This window comes from Pithys albifrons, chromosome 5 (genome assembly GCF_047495875.1).
Source record: "Pithys albifrons albifrons isolate INPA30051 chromosome 5, PitAlb_v1, whole genome shotgun sequence".
NCBI classification, from domain to species: Eukaryota; Metazoa; Chordata; class Aves; order Passeriformes; family Thamnophilidae; genus Pithys; species Pithys albifrons.
Window position 1 is genome coordinate 17,042,755 of NC_092462.1, and position 22,775 is coordinate 17,065,529.

General features: G+C 47.5%; 3 protein-coding genes across 13 annotated transcripts in view; 2 read left to right on the plus strand and 1 right to left on the minus strand.

Annotated features, from left to right (window-relative positions):
• TMEM150C (transmembrane protein 150C) overlaps window positions 1-6,227 on the plus strand; it is a 28,464-nt gene extending 22,237 nt beyond the window's left edge. For all 7 annotated transcript variants that reach the window (XM_071555804.1, XM_071555809.1, XM_071555808.1 and 4 more), the window contains 2 exons: window positions 1,504-1,681; window positions 3,852-6,227. In XM_071555804.1, the coding sequence (XP_071411905.1) occupies window positions 1,504-1,681; window positions 3,852-4,060 (387 nt within the window). In that variant the 3' untranslated portion in view covers window positions 4,061-6,227. The remainder of the gene's footprint in view (window positions 1-1,503; window positions 1,682-3,851) is intronic.
• Window positions 6,211-17,120, minus strand: ENOPH1 (enolase-phosphatase 1). 2 transcript variants are annotated; one of them, XM_071555801.1, is made up of 6 exons: window positions 16,773-17,120; window positions 13,312-13,413; window positions 12,347-12,549; window positions 9,610-9,742; window positions 9,202-9,325; window positions 6,211-8,159 (listed from the first exon to the last, which is right to left on the minus strand). In XM_071555801.1, exons 1-6 carry the CDS (start codon window positions 16,854-16,856, stop codon window positions 8,020-8,022), a joined length of 786 nt encoding a protein of 261 aa, XP_071411902.1. In that variant the 5' UTR covers window positions 16,857-17,120; the 3' UTR covers window positions 6,211-8,019. The 2 variants fall into 2 exon arrangements, with proteins under 2 accessions (XP_071411902.1, XP_071411903.1); XM_071555802.1 differs by lacking the exon at window positions 16,773-17,120 and adding an exon at window positions 16,362-16,597 and having other exon boundaries at window positions 13,312-13,435.
• Window positions 17,121-17,229: 109 nt separating this feature from the next.
• Window positions 17,230-21,510, plus strand: HNRNPDL (heterogeneous nuclear ribonucleoprotein D like). Of its 4 annotated transcripts, none has more exons than XR_011697874.1 (8): window positions 17,230-17,421; window positions 17,748-17,916; window positions 18,003-18,164; window positions 18,433-18,564; window positions 18,682-18,796; window positions 19,586-19,753; window positions 19,960-20,544; window positions 21,236-21,510. XR_011697874.1 is itself a non-coding variant. In XM_071555797.1 (8 exons), exons 1-7 carry the CDS (start codon window positions 17,333-17,335, stop codon window positions 20,028-20,030), a joined length of 906 nt encoding a protein of 301 aa, XP_071411898.1. In that variant the 5' UTR covers window positions 17,230-17,332; the 3' UTR covers window positions 20,031-20,057; window positions 20,441-21,510. The 4 variants fall into 4 exon arrangements, 3 of the variants coding, with proteins under 3 accessions (XP_071411898.1, XP_071411899.1, XP_071411900.1); XM_071555797.1 differs by having other exon boundaries at window positions 19,960-20,057; window positions 20,441-21,510; XM_071555798.1 differs by having other exon boundaries at window positions 19,960-20,057.
• The last annotated feature ends 1,265 nt before the right edge of the window (window positions 21,511-22,775 follow it).

The following is a 22,775-nucleotide window of genomic DNA, read 5'->3' on the forward strand; positions in this document are numbered from 1 at the left end:
CAAGATGTTAAGAGTCAGTGGCACTTGGACTTCCCCATGTCTTTGTTGACTCTGATGCTCTGCCTCTCACTGGGGTAATGACCCCCAATAATGGCAGGAACTGAGAAAGGTCGGTGTAGGCTCGCTGCTTTCCTGGCTTTGCAGACAGGGAGCCAATATGGAAAAGGTACTTATTTTGTGAAGTGTGAGTACCCCCTTGGGTTACAGAGTAATTGCAGGAACTTCATGTCCTTTACAGTTGACTTCTTTTTTCTTTATGAATGAGGTGTTAGATAATGTGACTTTTATGGACCTAGTCTTCCAGGTTATAAATTCTGAACTAATTATCCACTCCCTGTTAGTCACCTGTATCCTTGCTTAGATCTTTTGCTAGACATGAAAGCGTGTGGTAATGAGAGCTTAGTCTATGCCAAGCTGAATGTGGTATTAAATCATATTTCTGGAAAATTACAGATTGGGGTGTTTTAGAGGAACAGTATAACTGTGAATCCCTTGCAGTGCAGACTGCCTTGGGAAAGGCAACTCAATCTCCTTTTTGCCTGTACTATGATTGGACCTACCCTTGAAAAAAACTCAGGGTAGCGAGAAGAGGGGAAAGATCAAAGAAGGCACAGCAACGAGATTGTTATACTGTAGATTGTGTCTTATTTGATGGGGATTTGTTAAATCACTGAACAGAAATTGAGGCTGCAGGGAGAAATTACGGACTGATGGTTTCCTTTCTGAAAAAGCACAGCAGCAGAGGGGAAAGGGAAATTGTTTGGCTTAAGCCTTGTCTACGCTGGCCTTTCTGAATGTATTTGCAGCCTCAGTGGATCTCTCTGCAGATTCTTGCTTATTGAACCTGGCTGTCTTGTTGCCTTGCAGTCTTGCACAGCCATTGTTGGGGTCTGAGGCACCATAAACAGCATCTGTGAGACATGTCAGCCCAAGGAACAGAGAAGCACTTGCATTCCAGAGAGTTTGGGTTTATATTGCCTCAGACCCCAATAGTCAAAGATGGGCAGGAGAGGGAATTTGGCTAGAGAAAGTTGCCAAACCAGGAGCACTTATTTGTGTTTTGGCATGTGCTAGCTCAGCAGAGGTATCAGGGCTCTGGTTACCCACTGCCCCAGGAAGCACTGCTCCATGCAGCTGGCACTAAAGGCTGCACAATTTGCATCCATTGCAGGGAGCTGTACAAGACCCCGTGGGTTGTCCTTGCCTGCCCTGACCATTGCTTGGAGCCAGGGAATGATTTATTTCTGAGCTCTGTGTTTGTCACTCTTGTCAGGGAGCTGTGGAGTCAGTCCCCAAGCAACTACATTTTCCACTGCTTGACTGTGACAGCTGTCAACTCATCTTGGTTGTGTTACACCTTACACCTCTGCCAGAAGAAATGATACAGCATCTGTCTCACACCACAGTGATTCTCACTCTCCCCATCCCACCTCAGCAGCAATCCAATTAGCTACCAGATAATTCCTGTTGTGTCCAAACAATCACTGTTTTGTTTGTTCTTAGCTTTCCAATGATGAGGAGATCCATAATGTGGGCACATCGCTGACCTTTGGCTTTGGAACCTTGGCATGCTGGATCCAGTCTGCCCTTACCCTCAAGATCAACCTGAAGAACGAGGGGCGGAAAGCTGGGATTCCACGAGTTGCTCTGTCAGCCAGCATCACCCTCTGTGTGGTGCTCTGTATCCTTTGTCTGGCTCCCTGGGAAACCAGGTATCATATGTGTCTGATGCTTTCTGCAGCAGGGAACATTGGTTCTTCTCAAATCTGTCCTAGCATTTCAAAGAATTTACAAATGCTACTCCATTTGTCTTCATGGCGCGATCCTATGATTGGCTTATTTTGCTACTTGTGTTTTACCAGGATGCACTACTTCACACATGGGCTCGCTTCCTTCAAAAATGTTTCTAAAATTTCTTAGTTAATGATATCCAAAGTGGTTACAATATTGAATAGTAGCTGTGTGATTTAATGGCACCACTCTTATCTACACAGTAGCATTTAAGACTATGCGAAATATTGAGATAAAAATTTTCAGGAGAACAAAGGAACAGTGGAAGAAATTGGGTTTCTGAAGATGAAAAGATTTTGACATGTTTGTAGAAATGCTCCAGAATGATACATCCAGCTCTGCCTTTTAAGACAGTTGTCACAGTCAGGAGCTGCTGGGTATGTGGAGTTTTGGTTAAAACAAATGGGATTTGGGCTGTGGAATCTGTGTTCACTCAGGTTGGATGTACATGTGGACTTCCTCTCTACCTGTGCCTCTCAGCCCCACTCCAGCCCTTCTCTTCACACCTGGCTCTTTATTTACGGTGAATCCATTCAGTGCTGGGTTAAACAAGGGGGCAGGAATAAATGGTGAGAAATAAGCTTATCCCCCTCTTTGGGGAACATCCTGTCCTTAAAACAATTCCTTAGTAACCTGTCTGGTTTTGAACATTTCAGCCAGTGTCCAGAGGAACTAGCATGAAGATGTAACATCTGTTGCCTCTTAACTTCCTTGAAAAAATTTGTAACTGAGCATCAGGCTCTGGTGTACATAACATGGGAGATGCTTTGTCCTTGTGGTGCTCCCCTCCTCCCCTTGCCTCAAGCCCATAGCTCCCCAGAGTGAGTCTGGCGCAGGGCTGCATGCAGGGAGCTTCAGCTGTGCTGACCTCTTTGAAGGTTTCTGCCAAGCTGGGAGCAGGAGCAGCCAGGTAAGCCAGGGCATAGCTGTTCCTGTGCTGACATGCTGGGTGTGCCAAGCCCTCTCCGGCTGGCTGCTCAGCACGGAGGCACTGAAGGCCTTCTGGGAAGGGGAGCAGGCTGAGGCAGGGGTCCCATTCTGCACCCTCCTGTCAGCTGTGCAATGGGCAAGGGCTGGCTCCCCTTCCCATGCAGTTTGTGTGTAACCCTTGCACTACAGGGAAAGTAGAAGATCCTTAAAGCCAGACATAAAGTGCTGATTGCTGAAATGAAGCTTTTGTTCCTTACACTAAGCCCAAGATGAAGAAAAGTCTCCAATTACCTGCTTTTGTGCAATTAGTTTAAAGAATGGGAGGGGCTGCCTGTTTACCTGTGAAGGTGTGTGATCCTGCATACTTGGAGCGCAGAGGAAATCCTGAGAGACACAAAAGCTGGTAGGTTTAGAGGAGATGTGCATTGGGCTAGGGCAGGTCCTCAGCTGAGGAAGGTGTCCTCTGCTTTAGGGAAGCTGAGAATTGCTTTTATGGAGTGCTGCTACACAATCCGAGGCACAGCAGTGAGACCCTGATGCCAGGCAATATGCAGTTCAGGCACATGAGCCTGGAGGACAGTTTCTGGCCCCAACAGTGTTCTTTTTCCTTTCAGTATAACACGCTGTACCATGTAGATTGATGCTTCCAGATTTCACAGGAAGGGGTGATTTTGCAGGTGATCTAAAGAGAATGAAAGATTTCACAGTGTAGGTTGGAAGGTGTTCCCATTGCCTGTGGTACAGAGATCTGATCCAGTTCCCACTGAAAGGCTCATGGCAGGTCAGGGTCTGCAGCCAGATCCCCAGCTTGCTGGCTCTGTCCCTGGCTAGTTGGTTGCTTAAGCAAGGCACTGACTTCTCTGCCCTAAGTCTTTTCCCTCCCTTTGTAAGCCTCATCTGGGATCAGGAAGTCCTTGTCCATATAGGAGAACTGCTGTTCTCCATGGGCACCATTGGACACCTGACATCCCTTTCTTTGGCATCACATTCACACTCTCCTCATGATGGCTGGATGGGTTGGCTCTCATCTGTGTGACTTTGATTGTTTGAGACTGTCTTCCCTGTTGGCTTTCTCTCATACCGGTCGGTGTGTCTGCTCCCACTAGTTCTCCTTGACTTTCCTCTTCCAGATTTCATCCTCATGGCACAGGGCATTCACATGCATGCTTCCAGGATCCAGTGGGGCCTGGTGATGTGTTTCCTGTGCTACTTTGGCACCTTTGCAGTGGAGTTCAGGCATTACAGATTTGAGATCATTTGCTCTGAATACCAGGAAAACTTTCTGAGCTTTTCTGAAAGCTTATCAGAAGCCTCTGAGTACCAGACAGATCAGGTGTAGCCTGTCCTTTGGCAGGGGGGAGGGGGGCAGGTGTGGTCTCATGGGTTAAACATAACCTCATTTACACTTTTTTTATGAATTTGTTTTCATGTGCAATCATGATTGCATTGCCAAAGGGCTCCGAGGGTGGATGTCTCGTTAAGAGCCAAACAAATATAGGTGTCTTCTTGGAAGAGGAGTGGATCCTTCTCAGCCGGCAGCACGAGAGAGCACAAGTTGTTTAGTTTGTGCTACCAGTGACTCTCTGAGTGGCTCTGTCACACTCCTGCCGTTCAAGACACTCAACAGCCAGTCCCTGCGATGCCCTTCTGAGACAAGTCCTCCTCTGCCAGCTCTGCAGAGAAGGAGGTGAAGGAAGAGGACTTCTTTGGGCACCAAGAATCTTCAGGATTTGCTGGTTCCTGAGTCACCAGACTGCATCTTTCCTGTGTTTCCCAAGCTGTTTTCTTTGCTGCCAACTGGGGTAACTTGGAAGGGTGAGAGAGTGTCTGTTTCTTCGGAACTTGGAATCAGACAGTGGAAGACCCCAACTGACTGGCTTTTATGGCAAGCAGGCAGACATTTCTTCAGGCCTGGAAAGCAGCCGATGGTAAATCTGGGTTTGGAAGAAACTGCTGTAATCAGGAAGTGAGACTTGGCCCATGCTGCCTTGTACTAAGCAGGCCACCCCCAGGCCAGGGGAGACGACACAAGGGGATGCTGTTCTTGGCTTCATGGTTCAGACTCAGCAGTGGAGACTGATGAAAGTGAGGTGCTGAATTAAGATGGGAATGTCTGTGTGCTCTGGAGAGGGCCCAGAAAAGGCTGCTCTAAGTGTGTAGTGCTTCCACATTTCATGTATAGTATCTCAAAAGCAGTTTTGTTTTTGTTTTTTGCTGAGGGTGAAAAATGTGATAGAGACACTGGGCTTCTCCTGCTACGAGCACAGTACCACTGCAGGTGGTTCTAGGCACAGGGTTTGGTTTGGCTCCTTATGCACTTACAAGCCAAACTTCAGACATGCTGACAGTAGTCCTGGGCTCTGGACTCCTCAGGGTGCTCAGCTGTCTCAAGAAGAGTCTGCCACGGGTTCACGTGGGCTCCCAGGGTGCAGGGAAGCAGCTCTGCCCGAGGTTGGGTGATGTGACCTGAGGGCTGGAGGTGACAAAAGGGAACAGCAAAACCAAAAGGGATTCTCCGTTCCTAAAGGGAGGTTTTCAAACAGAAGGCCTGTTCTCAAAGAAAAAGCAGGAGCTCAAAGCCCATTTGAAAACCTCAGTTTGGGAAGGCTGCTGTACTGGCTGGGAAAGGGAGTGATGTGAGTTCCTTCTCATGAACATGGCTCCTATTTTCTTCAAAAAATCAGGTTCAGTTTAGGTTGGCATCTTGTCTGGGCTGCGGGACAACAAGCAGAAATTAAAATGGTAGGAAAAGGCATTTGAAGGCGAATTGTACCACTCTGTGGCATTTGTGCCAGAGATGGAAAGGGTACAAGGGCATTCTGTGTTCTGCAAAGGTCAGGGGCCTCTCCTGAAAGGAGAAACACTTAAGACAAACTAGTATAAGTAGAAAGCTTTCAGGCAGCCCTTTATCTTCTGTGCACCAAAATTTGTTCTCAGGCAGCTGTTATAAATCCAGAGCACTTCTGGCCAAGAGGGTTATTGTGGATTGTTGAAGCTTCCTCCTTGCAGCAGTGTCATTAGGGGAAAGCTTTCCTGGAAGGATGTGCTGAGGGTGGCCCAAGGACACAGCAGTGTAAGGTGCTGGGATCCCTTCCAGCTCATCCAGGGAGCTCCTGCTGGGGCAAGGACAGGAGGGGGACAGTCTGGAAAACTTGCAGGTGGGGATCCTCTTACATAGGCACACACACTCAGTCCATATGGAGCACAGAATAGCGATTTGTTGTAAGGGTGTTTTACTGTAAATAGTCTACTGTGACTTTTGTTTCCCTAATCAATTAATACCTTCAGTTTATTATTTTATATTTTGTAATTTTATCAAAGGGAAAAAAAGATGTGATTATTTTTTTTCCTTTTTCTCTTTTTCCTAAATGCAATCCAAACTGAACTTCAGGTTTTTAGTGATAACTGTACATTTCTCAGAGGATTTCTAACAGCACACTTCAGTACAACTAAGTGACAACTGGTATACACTGAAACATGACCACTAAATAAAATGCTTTTATGGAGAAAGTGAGCTTTATTTTTGTCCCCTACTCCAAGCACAGCTTTCTGATGGAAAAGGTAAAACAAAAGGTGAGTATTTACAGTGTAATGATTAACATTAATTAAGGAAGCCAGGGACTATTTGGCCATGCAGATACACTTACTGTAACAGCACTGCTTAGCTGGCTTTTTCTAGGAGCAGGATCACACTCATTACACAGCCCAGAGGGGCATCCAGACTAGCTGCCCCACAGCCTGACCTGCTACTATCAAAGTTTTAGAAGGGCAGTGCTCACATGATGTGGTTTCCTCCCCAAATGCCCATCTCTTGCCCATCCTTTACACAGCAGCCTCCCTCAACAGGGACAGCTGTAGGTGTAGCTCAGAGCTCAGGAAGGCAGCATGTTAGTATTGTATTTCAGCTGTCCATGAGCGCAAGCTCAAGCACAGCCACACAGAAATGAGTACACAGTGACACCTGTGCACGAAGTGCCAGCAGCAGGGAACACTGATTTCAGGCTGCCTCTGCTACTACCAGGTGTAACCTACCTGCGGTTCTCACTTCTGCACCCCCACTGAGGCCCAGCTGAAATTGTAAGATGGCCAGGGAGGTAACACAGCTTCCTTGGCAGGATAAGGCTGCTGCCTTAGAGAGAGGACTGAGGAGGGTGAAAGCAGGAAACAGTGTTCACAGGTTTAAAAAAAAAACAGCAAAATTTGCCTTTCAGTGCTAGGATCAGTGGTGATGGATAGGAATGCTAAATACTGTGAGGGAGTGAACACAATGAAAGGAAAGTGGGTTTTTTATTTACTATATTAGGAAAAGCTCCATGACCATCTGATATCCATTGGCACAATTTACATAGAGTGAAAAGGTCAGGGTTTTAATTCGCATTAAATGCAGCAAGATGTCCCCCTCAGGAGCAGTTTGTCAAGTTTGCTCACAGCTGACCAGTGCTGTGAATGTGTGACTGGGTGATGTTGGCTGCTGAGGAGGAGCTCCATGGCTTAGTGCTGAGATATTTCAGAAATGCAGTCAAGCTGACTTTGGTGTTCAGCCAGTTATATCCTATAGCCCAGCACCACAATGCAGCAGTGAAGTGTGTCCAGAATTTAACTTTTAAAGCTATACTTAATAGACTCTGCTTCATTCTGGTAGGCTGGCTGTGTAGCTCTAAGCACCTTCCATATGCAAGTTGTACTGTTCTGTATGTAGACCTGCTGCAGATACAGCCAAGATCTAAGTTGTTCATCATCTAAAGAGGTTGCCTGCAGCAAGGGTTCACTTTTTCTGTGTCAGCCCAAACCTACCCTATTTTCAGCCCACAAGGAGCATTTTCCTTTGGGAATCTTAATGTTGAAAGTTTTGACTTAGCCAGCAACCCCATTTGGAGGGAGAAGATTGTATTCCCTCATGGTCCCCAAGGTTCTCTCTGGGACAAGGGGACATAAACCTTGTTTGCAGACTGCTTCTAAAAATGACAGAGCACATGGTGGGGCATATCAGCACCAAATTTCTGTGGGTGATTGTGAAGGAAGCATCCCCTTAGCTAACTGCTAGCCAGGAAAGGGGAGTACAGCAGGGCTCATGAGTGCTGCTCCTTACCCTGTTCCCAGTTCCAGCTGGCAGCAGGCCTCTGTACTGCTGCACAAGCGACCCCTCCCATATTCTCTATCCATACCTGCCTGCAGTAGTTGTGGGTCCAAGACATGATGTGGATTTGGTTTTAAATTCTGATTATGGACAAATATTACGTAATGTTTCACAAGGACAATTCAGGTGAAGCACAGTCTTTTGTGCGTGCACCGCTTTCCCTAAGTTGAGGAAGGCAGGAAAAGTTCGGTGAAAGATGAGATGAGGCTGTAATACGATTTCTCATCATCTGTCAGTCCTGCGTTGCCCGGTCTGATCACCACAGCCACGTGAGTATCTGCTTCCTCGGCCGCATTGGCTTCTGAAACAAACGGGTGGGGAGAGTAGAGATGAGATCTGCTTATTGACCTCTTCACATCAGGATCTTTAGGGCTTGAAGATCTCCAAAGCACTGAAGTGCTTTTAAAGGTTGAGACTGAGACAGCAGAGTTTGCGTGTGGTGCTGTGGGGCTCTAGAGGGGAACCAGCTATGGGCAGACCCGCTGTGCATGGCTGTAGCTGCCATGTAACATGAGCAGAGGAGCTCTGGCTGCCTCACCATCCCCTCCCCTCTGCCAGCTGCTGGCTGTCCAAGGCACCTTCCAGCATGCACCATCAGCTTGATTCCCATCATGAGCAATCTGGGCTGTGGTCAGGCAGTGGCATTAGCGAGTCAAACCTCCCCTATGCCTGCCCAGTCACTTTCACAAGATTCTTTTTGCTTTCTGAGCACAAACAGCAGCATGAAGATGATCCAGGGAAAAGGAGGTAACTACAAGACCCCAGCAGCTCTGCTGCCAGGGTTGGGGAGGTAAGGACTGACTCCTGAGGACTGAGTTGATTTAGACTGAGATCACAACCCAGTGCTATTTCTACCGGAAATGTATTTCCAGCAAAGGCAAGAAATTCAATTAACTTCCCAGTCCTGGCTTTCTAGGGGTCAAGTCTTGGCAACCAGGAACAATATTTTCCTGCTGCTGAACACAACCTAACTGTAAGTGGCACAAAGAACCAGCCACCTCATTTGCCATGTAGCAGCACAGCAAACATCACCAGTTTCCCCAAGCACAAGTCAAACCACTAACCCTGTTTGTAAGTGGGACATGTCAACTGCTTCAGCAAATGCTCCTCTTTAACAATCTCTCCTTGCTTGCTGGTGCAAAGGCAGGTTTTCTACTTGACCTACTTTCCCTCATTGCAGAGCACAGGTAAGGAAGGAGGATGGCAACAGCTACAGGGAAGGTGCTGAAGCAAAGTGGTCTGCAGCATTTCTGGAGTGCTTTTGACAAGTCAGTAGCACACATTTAAAGAACATGAGCCTCCCCTGCACAGGTGAGAGCCAGCAGGACTAGCAGGCCACCTACCTCGAGGGACATCTGTCAGGAAGAGGATGTTGTTGGTGGCGCACCCAATACTGGCAGCAATCCTTCTGTAGCTTTCACTTTCTACCTTGGGGCCTATTTTGGTATCAAAGTGGCCATCAAAGAGCTGAAAGAGAAAGAAGCAGAGCCCATTGCTGAGTGCCACCTGAAGAATAGGGCTACACCTCACTCCTGAGCAAGCTGTCCCCTTTCCTTTCCACCACAGGAACAGGGGGCCGCTGCAGCCATGCCAGCATAATCAGCTGGTTAAGCTTAACTCCTGTGGGTCAGACCCACTGCTCTACCTTCCTGTCCCAGACTTCATTCACCAAGTGTTACAGCAAGGGTGGTTGTGGGAGGGGAGTGCTCTGCAGAGGGAGAAGCTGTAAGGAAGGTGGTATGGTTATCTACCTCTAGGATATCACCTTCTGTAGAGTATCCAAACAGAAGCTTCTGGGCTTCAATGCTGCCTGAAGAGTAGATGTAGACCTTCATCCCTGCTTCCCGCCACTTCCGGATGGCTGGAACCACATCCTCGAAGACTCTGGAGCAAAACAGGGCAGCAGGTAAGGGCAAACCCAGAGGCACCTGGAGAGACACCTTTAGCCAGGCGTTGTGACAACTGTCCCATTAGTTTGCAAGGGGACTTCCTTCTCAATCTGCTCAGGGCTCCTGCAACCAGAGAGCCTATTTCAGAAGCATGTGATGTACTCTTAGCTCTGGCCAACTGAGCAGGTCATTGACTGCTGTGCAGACAGCAGCTCTGTTCAACTGCTTCAGATATTTCACGGGAGTTTCTCCAGCCCCTTCCGTCTGGGAAGGGAAGGAAAGGTTGGAGAAAATGCTATCCTATCACTTTCTCTGCAAGGGAAGAATAAGCTGGGGAAGAGAGAAGACAGGCTCTTGCATTCTGAGTCCCACCTGCCTTGCCAGCAATGAAGATTTCCCTTTTGGTAAGAGCTGTGGCTGTGAGCTGCATCCATAGGGGGCAAAGCCATCACGTGGGTTCAGGCTCTGACCATGCACAGGGAGAAGCTGAGACAAGGCTGCAGCTGCAGGAGCTGAATGAGTGGCACTGTACAAACTGTTTGAAGCCAAACAACAACTGAGGGAAGGAGTGTCCCCTAGGGGACTGAGGTCAGGCCTACTCTATTTGGTGACTTGGTCAGGTCGTGCAGTACTACCATGGGCCGGACGTGTCCCTGGCTCAACTGCACCGCAGAGGGTTGAACCAGCCTCCCTTCTGTAGGCAGCAGCATCCTTCCCCCTTATTCCTCTGGCCTTGCAGAGTGCTGGGAAAGTAGCATACCAATCTAGCCTCAAAATGTGAGCTCCATCTAACTCCAGGGAGTAGCTGCCCAAAGACAAGTGCAGGTGTGGGGAGCAAAGCTGTGAGAGAGGGAAGAAAAAAACAAAGGCAACTGCTAATGGACATGTCTGTTGGATCCTTCATATGCTTCTCACTTATATGAGACCTGTTCAGTGCCCCACGCAGATCTAGGTTCTTTGTATATAAAGCACATTTACAAGATGACCTGGGTACTGGAGCTGACTGAAGATTAGAGGATGCCCAAGAAGGACAAAGTGAGGCTGATAGTAAGTCCCTCAATAATACATGTGATTGTTGGTAAGGAAAGACCACAAAGCCTCAGATAGGTGGGGAGAGGCTTTGAGTCTGATATGGTAGAAGGATGGAGAGAGAAGCTGGAGGAGATGTGATCCTAAGGGAATGATTGCAGTCCAAATAGCAGCTTTACCACCTGTGCTGCACAGCTCTGTGTGGCCACTTGGGCCAAGGCCCAAAGATACTGCTCTGAAAAGGGAGTCTGAAAGCCTAAAGAAAGAGGACCCCAAAGACATGCAAAAGGAGGTGTTGGACAGCAATCCGCTGTCCCCTTCTTCATCTCTAGCTCTTCATTTTTTTTCTATGGTTATTTAATAATGTCTCTGATGTCAGCTGAAAATATTTCAAGGTTGTAATGCTGGAAACTCTCAGTTACCCTTGTGTTTTCATGTGCTGAGTTTAGTGCCTGGATCTCAGACACTGATGTGCCAGATATAGCTGGGCAAGGTAAGAGACTTGAGGAATCTCACTCCTTGGATGAGGCCAAACACAAGGCTTCTACATAGTTTTTGGGTCACTGTAAGACAATTAGCCTTGTCTTATAAATGAAATCAACATGATGTCTGTCTCTTGACTTGTTTTTGGATCTTGTTACTTTCTCTGGTGGATGTTTACATTTCTGTGAGCTCATTTTCTTCTTCCTCATTCTTCCTTTGAAACATACTTTGTGAATTTAAGGGCTTGTTTTACTTAGAAATTTGAAATGCATAGTTTAACCAAGTATTTCTCAACCTAAATAAGATCAGGCTTAACTCCAGTTGTCCCTACTTATGCACTCTTTTGTTGTGGCTGAAACATAAAGAGGGATCTGAAGACAAAAAGAAGTGGAAAGACAGGAAATACACAGGTAAAAGACAAAGCAGGAGGAAATAACTGAAAGGACCTGACCTTGAGACACTGGCTTGTTTACACTTGTTCCAAAATACAAGTGCAACTTGGAGATAAAATATGCAAGATAGAGAACTCTAAGTTGTTCATACTTGTGCCTCTCTAGATAAATATTGAGACATTTTCTGACTTTTTTAATGCAGTTGTCCCAGATGAATGTTGTACCAGCTGTAGGTGCAGACTTGCCCCATGTCATGTCTCCATGACATTGTTTTGTTTATCAGACTCCATCTACTTTATGAACCATGCTCAGGTTGCTGGATAACTGGCTGTTCCCCAGCACACACCTGCCAATTATTCCTTAAGGAGAAACACTCTCACTCACTTGCTCTTCCCAGTTGGGGACTGAGACAACTTGGTTAGTTCCAAGATTACTGTAAGCTCTTTGTTGCTTAGATCCAAATATTAAGCTCAATGGATTTGTGTTTCACTGCATGATGAAGATTGAAATGAAGTGTCTGCAGCTGGTTCCACAACAGCAGTGGCCTGGCTTAAGCTATGATTGAACGTAAATGTATTGGCTTGTCCACAGAGCTATTGATCCTATTTGCATTTCTGCTAATAAATGTCTAGGAAAGATGGACTCCATCCCTGCCCCACAGGAAGGGGCCCACAATTACTCACACAATTACTCACTCTCCTTTGACGAGCCCAGTCGCGTAGGCTGCCCTCCACATGTGACCCTGCAGCTGTTTCAGTGCTGTGGTCTTCCTGTCCAGGGACATCTGCCAGTGCACATTGTCCACAACTGCTTGGATGACCCTCTCCAGCTCCTCTTCCCCACTTCCGCTCTCCAAAGGGATCGGCACAGCCCCATCCAAGTAGGAGTCCTCCTGAGCCTGGAAACCATCCATAATAAAAAACAGGAGGGAAGAAGTGGAGAGGTTTCAACACTTTTAATGCAGGAAAGTGGTCTAACACCTGCATCCGTGCACCTCTGTGCAGGACACAACTTCAACTGCTCTTCACACGAGGGGGTTACAACATTGTTGGAATGCTTTTCTCAGTGAGAAATTTGGACTTTGATGGTGTCTAGAAACATTTGCTTGGACTGTGCTTTCTAAACTATACAATTAACATTACTGTAGCTGTATTGTAAACACTCTAATTTAGGGAATTACACTTGCTTAAGTATTTAATTACCGAAATTAAGGCAAAGAAGCCAAATACATCTGTTGGCTTCAGCCACAGGTCTCAAATGAATGCTGTGTCCCTGTACAGAGGCAGGATATGCTAACCTGTGTGGGACAAGTACTCTGCCATCCCTCCACACTGCCTCCCATAGAGGCATGGATTCAATAACAGAAGGACACGGAGCAGGCAAAAAGCGGAAGAGTCTTGGTTCGACAGCTGCCCAGGGTCTATGAAGACCAAGAGGAGCTGAGGGGAGCAGCTGAGCTGCTGCCTGCCACCCTCCCTTCCCTGAGCACAGCCTCAGGCTTTGGATGGGGGAGAATCAGATCATTGAAGCAGCCATCCTCCAAGAAAGAGGGGCAAAGAGATATGGGGCTGTGTTGGGTGACCAAGGGAGCTGGAGTGACCTGAAGCCTGAGGCACACTGTGAAAACCCAGAGAGACACAGTGCAGCTCTGTTACTTAACCTGTTTCCTCAGCAGTCCGACATCCCGCTGGCATTCCTCCTCCTCCCAGTGAGCACGCAGATACTCCTTCACATTGTCTTTGATGTACGGGAACAACGTCTCCTGGCAGGGAAACAGGCTGGTCCTTTAACCTGGCAGAGGTAAGGCTGACTTGCTTTTAAAGGAACCATTTGCACATGTTGGTGTGTACAGTTATTTTCCCAACTTAAGCTTCCCTACTGTACTGCAACCTGTGAAAGTGCCAAGGGTGTCTGCATGGCCACAGGGCCAAGATCAGTGCAGGTGGATTTTTTGATAACTTTTCCCGGGCTTGCCAAAAAATGTCTCAGATGGCTGATGTGACACCACATTCCCATCGGCTGGGGAGTATAAGGCTGACAATTAATGTACTCTGAACTGACAAGTTATGCTACTGTATTTTTGATGGGGTGCTTGTCCTAACAAAAGTCATTCTGAAAACACATCTCAGCTTCTTGCCAAAGCTAGAGGACCTTTTAAAAAGAACAGTCTAATCCAGTGACACTGAGCTCTACAGGACAGTCTTGCAAATGAAATTAAATGGGGTTAGGGAAAAGTGCCGCAGGAAAATTACAAACTTTCCTGAACATCCCAAGGGCAACCAGAAATAATTAAAAATTGTTCTCATTAGTGGTGTTTCACAAGTAAGAAGCCACAAGCAGCCACCGTGCATCTCTGGGTGCCAAAAGAGGCTCAGGACAAGGTGAAGTGCAGGGAGCTCCTTTCTCTGGGTACACAACTGAGCTGTTCTTAACTGGGAAGAAACCAACCTGAACTCACCTTTCCTCAAAAAATGGCCAATAATTTATTTATTCTCATTGTATATCACCTTTGTTACTGAATTAAGAAAGCAGAGGTCTTGAGAGTGTAACGTGGTGGCAGAACTGCAGGATTTTGTTACTCAAATATTGTGTTTTCTGTGCTGTATATTTTAAAAACATAATTTGCTTAAAAAATTACTACAAACTTGTTTAGGGAAATCGACAGCCTTGTAACACCCCCAATTACTCTCTCATTTCCTTTACTTTCACACTCTCTTTTAAAGCATGGTGGAAATTAAAGAAAATCCACTGGGAAATGCAACTGACCCACTGATTCGTTTAACCTCCTTTACATCTCAGATGTCCAAAGGTCCAAATTGTTTTCCAAAAGCAAGTGTTTCATGCTCTTGTGCTGGCAAGAAAAACTTTGAAAAAGGCTCTGAAAGCACAGTGTATTCCATGTTTGGGGGGACTTGGAAAAAGGTAAGTCTTGGCCCATTGGCAAATGCATCTGTCTGTGAACCAGGAGGGGACACCCATGCGACAGCTGGAGTGATGGACAGCCAGTGGGACAGATGGTTTATGGATGTCAGGAGTGATCCCAAGCAATGATGTACTAAATTTAATAGGACATGTGGAAGAAAGACTCCTTGCATCCTGCAAAGAAACACCTCCATCTCTGACACTTCAGCTTTCAGCAAAAGCTGGCAGCTGCAAACTCCTGAACAGGTTTAACTGGAGCTGACAATGACCTTTGTACGTTAACCCACTCCTCGTTTCCCATCACTCTGCCCACCTCCTGTGTGCTGTGGGAATGGTCAGGCTCCTTGGCAATGTCCAGCCCCAGATGTGGCTGTCCCAACACAGCTTGGCAGGAGGGAGAAACAGCTGTCAGCAAACACAGCTTGACAGTCTCTCCTAAGCCATCGCAGCTGCCTACAGCAATGTCAAACCCAGCATAGAAAGGGTGGTATTTCACTGTCCTAGACACCCATGTAATACACTGTAATTAGCCCCATAATAAGTGAGCAGGATCCATTTGCCCCTCAATTTCCATGCAAACTGTCAGGAAGTTCAGTGACAATCTGCTCTTTTACAGGAGATCTGGCAAATCCCCGGGGATGTAGTATATCAAATTACATCTCTCCCCTGTCATCTACATCCACTCTGCCATGGTGGACCCAGCAAAACAGAGAACTTGGTGACTTCTAATCAATGGCCACCAAATACTCTCTTTTCTGGTGTCTTTCCTTAATCCACCCATCAACTGACTCATTCTATTTCCCTGCTTTGCATACTCAGTAATTCTAACACTAAAGAAAGGATTAAATAAAATCCTTTAATATTAAAGAATAAAAGTGCCTGCAGAAACAGCAGTGGACCTTTTAAAGCAAAATACAAATGATGGAGGTTAACTGAAAGTCCAAGTGAAATAACTTGCTCCAAGCACCTTCAAGATTTACAGCAAACTGAGGTTTTTTGAGAACCAAAACTCATTTGACCTCCCTGGAACAGGAAGACTTTGTGTAGGAAACCTTCGCAGGTGTATTGCACGTTGTTTGCAGGACAGCAAAACAGCTCCAAGGTGGGTATAAACAGCTTCATTGCTCTGACAGATGATTAGGAAGAAATCTGAACTGTTTAAATGGGAAGATATTGAGGGGAGGGAGGCAGTCGTAATGCCATCTAGACCTGACGTTTCTTCAAGAGCAGTGGAAGAACATGGATAGGAAAGATGTAGGTCACGCTGCTGAGCTGTTAAACCCTGTTAGCAGAAACATCTAGAAAGCCTGTCAGGAGCCTTCATCTGCCATGTCGGTCATAAAGCACCTTTGCAAACCCCTGGCTAAAAACAGCCACCAAAACCTATAATGTCTCATGAAGAAATACAGTCAATGGCAGGAGAAGCGATAAATCTGTTCGGTATCTTAAATACAAGCAAATCGCTTGTGTAAGGGAGGGACCTGCAGCGCTTGGAGAACTGCAAATTTCCATAGCAGCCTGTCCTCATGCCTCCTGCTGGCCTCGCAGACTTCCCAGTCCCTGCCCTCTTGCACCCACGTTTCCAGCAGTTCGAAGCCTTTTCCCAGGCAAGGGGAGCCACCCGCACATCCTCGCGGTTCGCTCAGTGCCCCTCGCGTACCCGCGGTGTGCCTCTGGTGCTGCCCTCCCTCCCTCGGTGCTGGCGCTGGACACGCAGCTCTGGCGACACCGGCGGCACCGGGCAGTGCCACCACCTCCCGGTGGGAAGAGGAGTGGATAACCCCGAGCTCCAGGCTCTCCGCATTCCCGGGTGCGGTGCTGCAGCTCCAGCCAGCAAAGCAACAGCAGCGCCCAAGGGCTGCTCCCGGATGGGGCTGCGAGCGCTCCAACTGCCCGAAATCCATGCAAAAAAATCCCTGTCCTGCCCCGTTCCGAGCACTACTGCCCTGCTCCCCTGCCCACCGAAAAGGCGACGACCGGCAAGACAACGCGTATTTTCTTGCGAGCATTATTCGGAACATGGCAGAGACTGGGTCACGGCTTTCGCTCCCAGGGCAGCCCGGAGGGGTCACGATCACCCGGGGGCGGTGTCACGGGCGCTCCCGCGGTGCCAGGGCCGGGGGGTCAGTCACGGTGCCAGCGGCGATGCCACGGGAGCCTCCCGCGGTGCCAGCGCCGCTCCCGTCCGCCGGGACTCACCTGGACAAAGGCGATGGGCGTGGTGGTGCCCTCGATGTCCAGGAGGATGGCGCGCACCTCCGCCGGCACCGGCAGCACGCCCATGGCGGCGGCAGCGGCGGCACGTGGGGCGCACCGGGGATGCGCAGCGGCGGCGGCGGGGAGCGCCGCGCCGGCTGTGCCCGCCCCCGCAGCGCGCTGCTGGCCCCGCCCTGCCGCCGCCTCAACGGGGCTTCTGGGTTACGCGTTCCAACCCACCCCGCTCCGCCCAGCCGAGTCGTGGCGCCCGCCCGTGCCGCTCCCTGGTACTGTCCCCGCCGTCTCCCCCGTCCCCCGGTGCCGGCCCGCCCGGGCAGCGCGTCCCGGCCCGCGGGGTGGCGGCGGCCGCTGCAGCACCACCGGAAGCCGCCGGGGGCGCTGCGGCGCCGGGCGGGGAGCGGCGGCGCTGATTGGCTGCCGGCGCGGCTATATAAGGGCGGCGCAGGCGGTGCCCGGATCTCTTCCGCCGCCATTTTCTCTCGGGTTCGGGTCTCCGCCGTCTCCGCAGCTCGCCCTCGCCCCCCCGCTGCCCTCGCCCCGCCATGGAGGACGCGACCGAGATGACCGGCGGCCAGGAGGAGTTCGCTGAGGGCTCCAAGATCAACGCTAGCAAGAACCAGCAGGACGACGGGTAAGGCCGGGGATGGAAGGGGTGGGATATGTGTGTGTGTGTGTGAGTCGGGCCTTCATCTCCCTTGCCCTCCCTGCGGCTTCGTGGGGGCGCGGCTCAGTCGCTGGGGTTTGCGGGGCCTTTTCCCACAGCAAGGCCGCGCCCGCCTTTGTGTTCCGGGCGATGACCCACTTTCCGCGGGGCGGGGACGGGAGCGGCGGGGGGGAGGTGGCCGGGGCCGTGACGTCACCGGCGGCCTATGGGGGCGCGGGGCGGGGGCGGCCCCGGCGCCCCCTGCGCGCTCCCGGCGCTCACTCCCGCATGCCTACGGGCTTCCTGCCCTGCAGGAAAATGTTCATCGGAGGCCTCAGCTGGGACACCAGCAAGAAGGACCTGACGGAGTATCTTTCTCGGTTTGGCGAGGTTGTGGATTGCACGATCAAAACAGACCCGGTCACTGGAAGGTCGAGAGGGTTTGGATTCGTGCTCTTCAAGGATGCTGCCAGCGTGGAGAAGGTGGGTGGATTTCCTGTGGATCGATGGCACAAAGCCGGATTGTGTCACTGTACCGGTCTGAGACTTTGTTTCCTTTTTGCGTTTAGGTGTTGGAACTAAAGGAGCACAAACTGGATGGCAAGTTAATAGATCCTAAAAGGGCAAAAGCCCTAAAGGGGAAGGAGCCACCAAAGAAAGTGTTTGTTGGTGGGCTGAGTCCAGATACATCTGAAGAACAGATCAAGGAGTACTTCGGTGCTTTTGGAGAGGTATAGTATAGTGGCCTATAAGAACTCTTCTGATTTTCGAGTGCAATTTTGACTCTGTCTTGAGACAAAAGAATTTGTGAGGAGAGAGTTGGCTGAGGCTCATACAACACTAGGGATTGTTGAATCTCTGACATTAATGATGGTTGTGATGGTTTGATTTATAGCTGCCAAAAGTAATTAGCATAGACACTGCACTGCCACATGGTTCTGGTGGTATAAAAAGTTGCTTAGAGATTTCATGCATTGTTTATATGTGTTTCAATTTCAGATTGAAAACATTGAACTTCCCATGGACACAAAGACGAACGAAAGGAGAGGGTTCTGCTTTATCACATACACAGATGAAGAGCCAGTAAAGAAGTTGCTAGAAAGCAGATACCATCAGATTGGTTCAGGCAAGGTATGAAAGCTCTCATTCTTAGCATGGGAAGTAGACTATCTCTGTACACTTGCCTGAAAGCAATTCACAAAATGGTTTTGAAATTCTTGATGAGTTAAAGGATTTTTGTCCTTACAGTGTGAAATCAAAGTAGCGCAGCCCAAAGAAGTGTACAGGCAACAGCAGCAGCAGCAGAAAGGAGGAAAAAGCAATACATCTGGTGGGCGTGGAGGCGGAAGGGGGCGTGGACGGGGTGAGTATTATCGGTGGTTAAACGAATGTAAATACTTAGGTGCCTGTGCCAAATATTCAAGTATTTATAGATCTTTCAGTTTAAGTGCAGATCTTGGTTTTAAGCTGAATGTGTAAAGCAGCAGAGTATTTTGGGTGGTTGTGATTGCTCATGAAAGCTCAGTAATGTGTTCTTGTTCTGCTTGCCTTCAGGTGGTGAAGTGGGAAGCTGGGTGTGGGGTGCTTTTGTACACCCACAGTGCACAGTGTAGCCACATTCCTTCCATGTGAAGGGATATGCTCTTGGTGGGCTCATGGGGGAGGAACCATGAGCTGTTTGCTGAAGAGAATGGCAGTCGCTTTGCAAATAGATCAGAAGCAATCAGCTGTTAGGTTACAGGTTAATGCATCTCAGCCTTAAAAAGTTAGGTTAGTACAAGTAACATGAGGCAGTAAGGCTGATCCTGTGGTATAATTTGGTGCTCAGGCAATTTCTGATCCAAAATGGCCATTAAAACAGCAAGAACTGCTGTAACGTGCATTCGGTGTTGTGTTGTTTTGCTTTCCCTGGTGGTTTTGTGAGCAGCACATCCTGCTGTCTTTCTCTAATGCTGTGTGTTCTAAGATCTTAAAATACATCTCTTGTATTCAAATGAGATGCCTCAGTTCTTTTTAGAAAATGATTTTTCTTAAGGAGATAAGAGTATCCTTTTGAGTAATAGCTCTAGAATAGAACGATTGGCATTAAAAGATTAAGTGGCATAGGAGAGAAGTAAATTTTGTAACTCTAACTTGCTATTCTTGGTTTCAGGTCAGGGACAAAACTGGAATCAAGGATACAATAACTATTACGATCAAGGATATGGAAATTACAATAGCGCTTACAGTGATCAAAGCTACAGTGGCTATGGAGGATATGATTACTCTGGGTACAACTATCCCAACTACGGATATGGGCCGGGATACACGGATTACAGTGGTAAGTGGTTTTGACCTCATTCCCGGTAACAGGAACATGCATCTTGAAAGAGGGGCCTCTTCTAGTAAGTTGCTCTGTAAACCGTCCTGTGTTCCAGCACGTGGCTCCCAAGATGAGGTCTGCTGGTGTGCTGTGTTGAGGTGTCCTTCAGAGATGGGATGTTAATGCTTCTGCCTTTTGTTTTTTTCCCCTCATATTATCCACAGGCCAACAGAGCACATATGGAAAGGCGTCCCGTGGCGGCGGCAACCACCAAAACAACTACCAGCCGTACTAAAGCAGTACCTGGCACTTGAGCAAACAGGTGTGTACATCAGGGCAAGGTCCACTCTGAGTATGTCTAATCTAATTTAAAGATCAATAGACAAACGAAGAGTAAAAACTTGCGTAGCATGACTTTTCCTTTAATTAAGCTTTTGTTAACTTAAAAAAATACTTTTTTTTTTAAAACCAGCTTTGCCTACGTGTCTATAGATCTTTAACTTTGTAAAAATGTGACTTTATCTTCTTTAGTACTTCAGAAAAACATAAGAGTTTTTCTGGTTTGCGTTGTGTACCAGGTGGTCTAGAGGAGTAATTAAACTTATTAGAAGTATTAACAGGTAAAGTACTGAAATGGGTACAACTTAAGGAAAACAAGAATGTTGTCTTCTAACTCTGACATTATACCTTGTTTGTACCCGCCAGCGGGAACTTCATTGCAGGCCGTGTGTCACCCTGACCACGTCTATCTCTGGGGTCGCACGTTGCAGGCAGAGCGCAAGGCATACACCAGAAAACGCTGTCCTGTGGTATGGTCTCTTCCAACTTCATGTACCAGCGTAAAGATTAAAGTGGAAAACTTCAGACTTTGGCTTCTTTTTTTAATCTTTTTTGGAGATTAAGTGTCTTTAACTTAAATGGTTTTTTACAGGAGTTAAAGTACATAAATGCCTTTACAGCTTAATCATTTGGTCTTCTGTTTAGTGTTGTATTTCAATTGTGGAACCTCATTTTAAATGTGCATTTTTTAAGATTTTAATGCTTGCTTTTTTCTTTTTATAGCTAATAGTGAAATCCGCAAACCAAAACGAACTTTTAAATCTGGAAAAACATTAAGGATCATATGCATATGAACTGTCTGAACTAAATTGACCTGACTTGTGTTGCACATAAGTCGTTTAGATGTATAAGCAAACAATTAGAAACTCTTCTTGGCAGTGTTTCCAGTGGAAAACCAACTGATCCAGAGCCCACTTATTAGTCTAAATTGGATGTTGTTTTTGGCACAGCTTCCTAAATGGGCTGAATGGCAATATTTGGGAAGATAAATTACCCATGGGTAACAAAACCTCTTGTGTTACCTTAATAAATATGCATATGATCTTTAACAGTGAAGAAAGGAATATATAGAAGACTTAAAGCAGTTCATGAAAATGGACCTTTTAACAATTCTGTAGTAACTATCACAGATCTGACATGCATTTTGTCTTGATTTTCTAGGTAGATACTGCAACAGAAAAGCCATCTCGCAGCGCATCGTGAGTGAATGGAGAGTGGTCTTCGTGAGAGGAAATGACTATTTTGTAAAAGACTTTTAGTGAACGACACAACTGTGTCCAACTGTACATAGCGGCCGATTAGTTTTCTTTTATGGTTTTTACTTTTCTTTTTGCCATTCATGTTATGATACAATGTTGACTTGTGTTTATACAAACTTTATTTGTATAATTTCATGTTAAAGGATTCTCTAATAAATGCTTACTTAAGTGAGTGTAGTCTTGCTGTCACCTTACAGTGCTGTAACTTAAGTTTTACTTGTATAGAAGGGCAGGTACTTTTGGAGATCTGGGTTACTGTGTATAGCAGGTCAGTACAGGCCGTGGTTTTCCCTGACCTGTTCTGAGAGCTCACCCTCATGCTTGGAGTTGGCGTCACTGGATGAGGGAAGAGTTGTCTCCTGCCATCTGCAGAGGATAAAGTGGTCTATTTGTGTCATAATGCTCCCAGTTTTGTACATCTCAAGGGATCCAGAACTACAGCAGCACCTTTTAGTGCTGATAACTCACCACTGCCTGAGAGGTTGGAGCCTTTCAAGTTTTTCAGGCACTTAAAACCTTGACTATTCTAGCATGTAGCTTAATTACTTTCCTACAGCCATCACTGCCTGTCTACCCCAATTCCAAGTAGGAGATGACAAGTTATTGAACTTTAGGGTCAGCATTTATTTTCTGTACAACTTGGGATCTGCAAGTTAGTTCCTGTATTGGACTCATCTCATGAGAAGCATACAGAGCACCCAGAAGACAGGTTTCTCACCTTGTGCATATGAGCAAGCAACAAAGCCTGAGCAAGTGATGGCCGCAGCAGGGAAACTGCATTACACTGAGCAGGTCTTTATTAGGAGGATAAGGGAGCATACACGTTCTGCATGAGGCCTAAGGGTTTCAGCAGTTTGGCTGAAGTTTTGTTTTTTTCTTAGCACAAGTACCTAGTCAAGCACCAAAACCAAACCTTGCTTATTAAAGTGAAATGTAAGCTAGTTCACAGAGGAGACTGGTCTTGCAGACCTTCAAAGGGAGTAGGCTGAGTAGAGATATTTCCCTGAAAGTTTCTGAATCATAATTTCAGTGTTTATTTCTCTCTGAAGTAGCTGATGCTTTACTTTGTCCTATCAGAGAAAAGAGCTGCATCCTGTAACTGCTGGAAGTTGTGCACTTGCTGGATCTGGGGAGGCTCCTGTCATCTTAAGCAATAGGTTGGATGGAACAAGGCTTGCTGATGTCACTGGCTGCAAACTAAAAGAACCAGCACCTGACTGCAGAGATAAACCACAGCAGTGTTTGCATACACTGATGTTCTGGGAGTGCAGCTGGATGCAGAAGTTGCCCTCCAGCAGTGCCTCGGTGGGGCTGGAGGAGATGAGTGCCACCAGGACACTGGTTTGTTAATGTACAAAACCCCACTTGAGAGCCAAGTTTTCCTTCCAAACTGCCATCCTCCCCCTCCCGTCAGCCTGGGTGAGGCCACACCTGGAGTGCTG

Excerpts from the sequence above, each read along its gene's own strand:
- ENOPH1 (XM_071555802.1), bottom strand. The coding sequence starts at position 16,594 with ATGTTCCGAATAATGCTCGCAAGAAAATACGCGTTGTCTTGCCGGTCG. Across the intron at positions 13,436-16,361 it reads GGGAATGCGGAGAGCCTGGA|GACCAGCCTGTTTCCCTGCC; the intron begins GCTCGGGGTTAT and ends GCCAGGTTAAAG. Across the intron at positions 8,160-9,201 it reads CCTGACAGATGTCCCTCGAG|AAGCCAATGCGGCCGAGGAA; the intron begins GTAGGTGGCCTG and ends CGTTTGTTTCAG.
- HNRNPDL (XM_071555797.1), top strand. The coding sequence starts at position 17,333 with ATGGAGGACGCGACCGAGATGACCGGCGGCCAGGAGGAGTTCGCTGAG. Across the intron at positions 18,565-18,681 it reads ATCAGATTGGTTCAGGCAAG|TGTGAAATCAAAGTAGCGCA; the intron begins GTATGAAAGCTC and ends TTGTCCTTACAG. Across the intron at positions 19,754-19,959 it reads GGGATACACGGATTACAGTG|GCCAACAGAGCACATATGGA; the intron begins GTAAGTGGTTTT and ends TATTATCCACAG.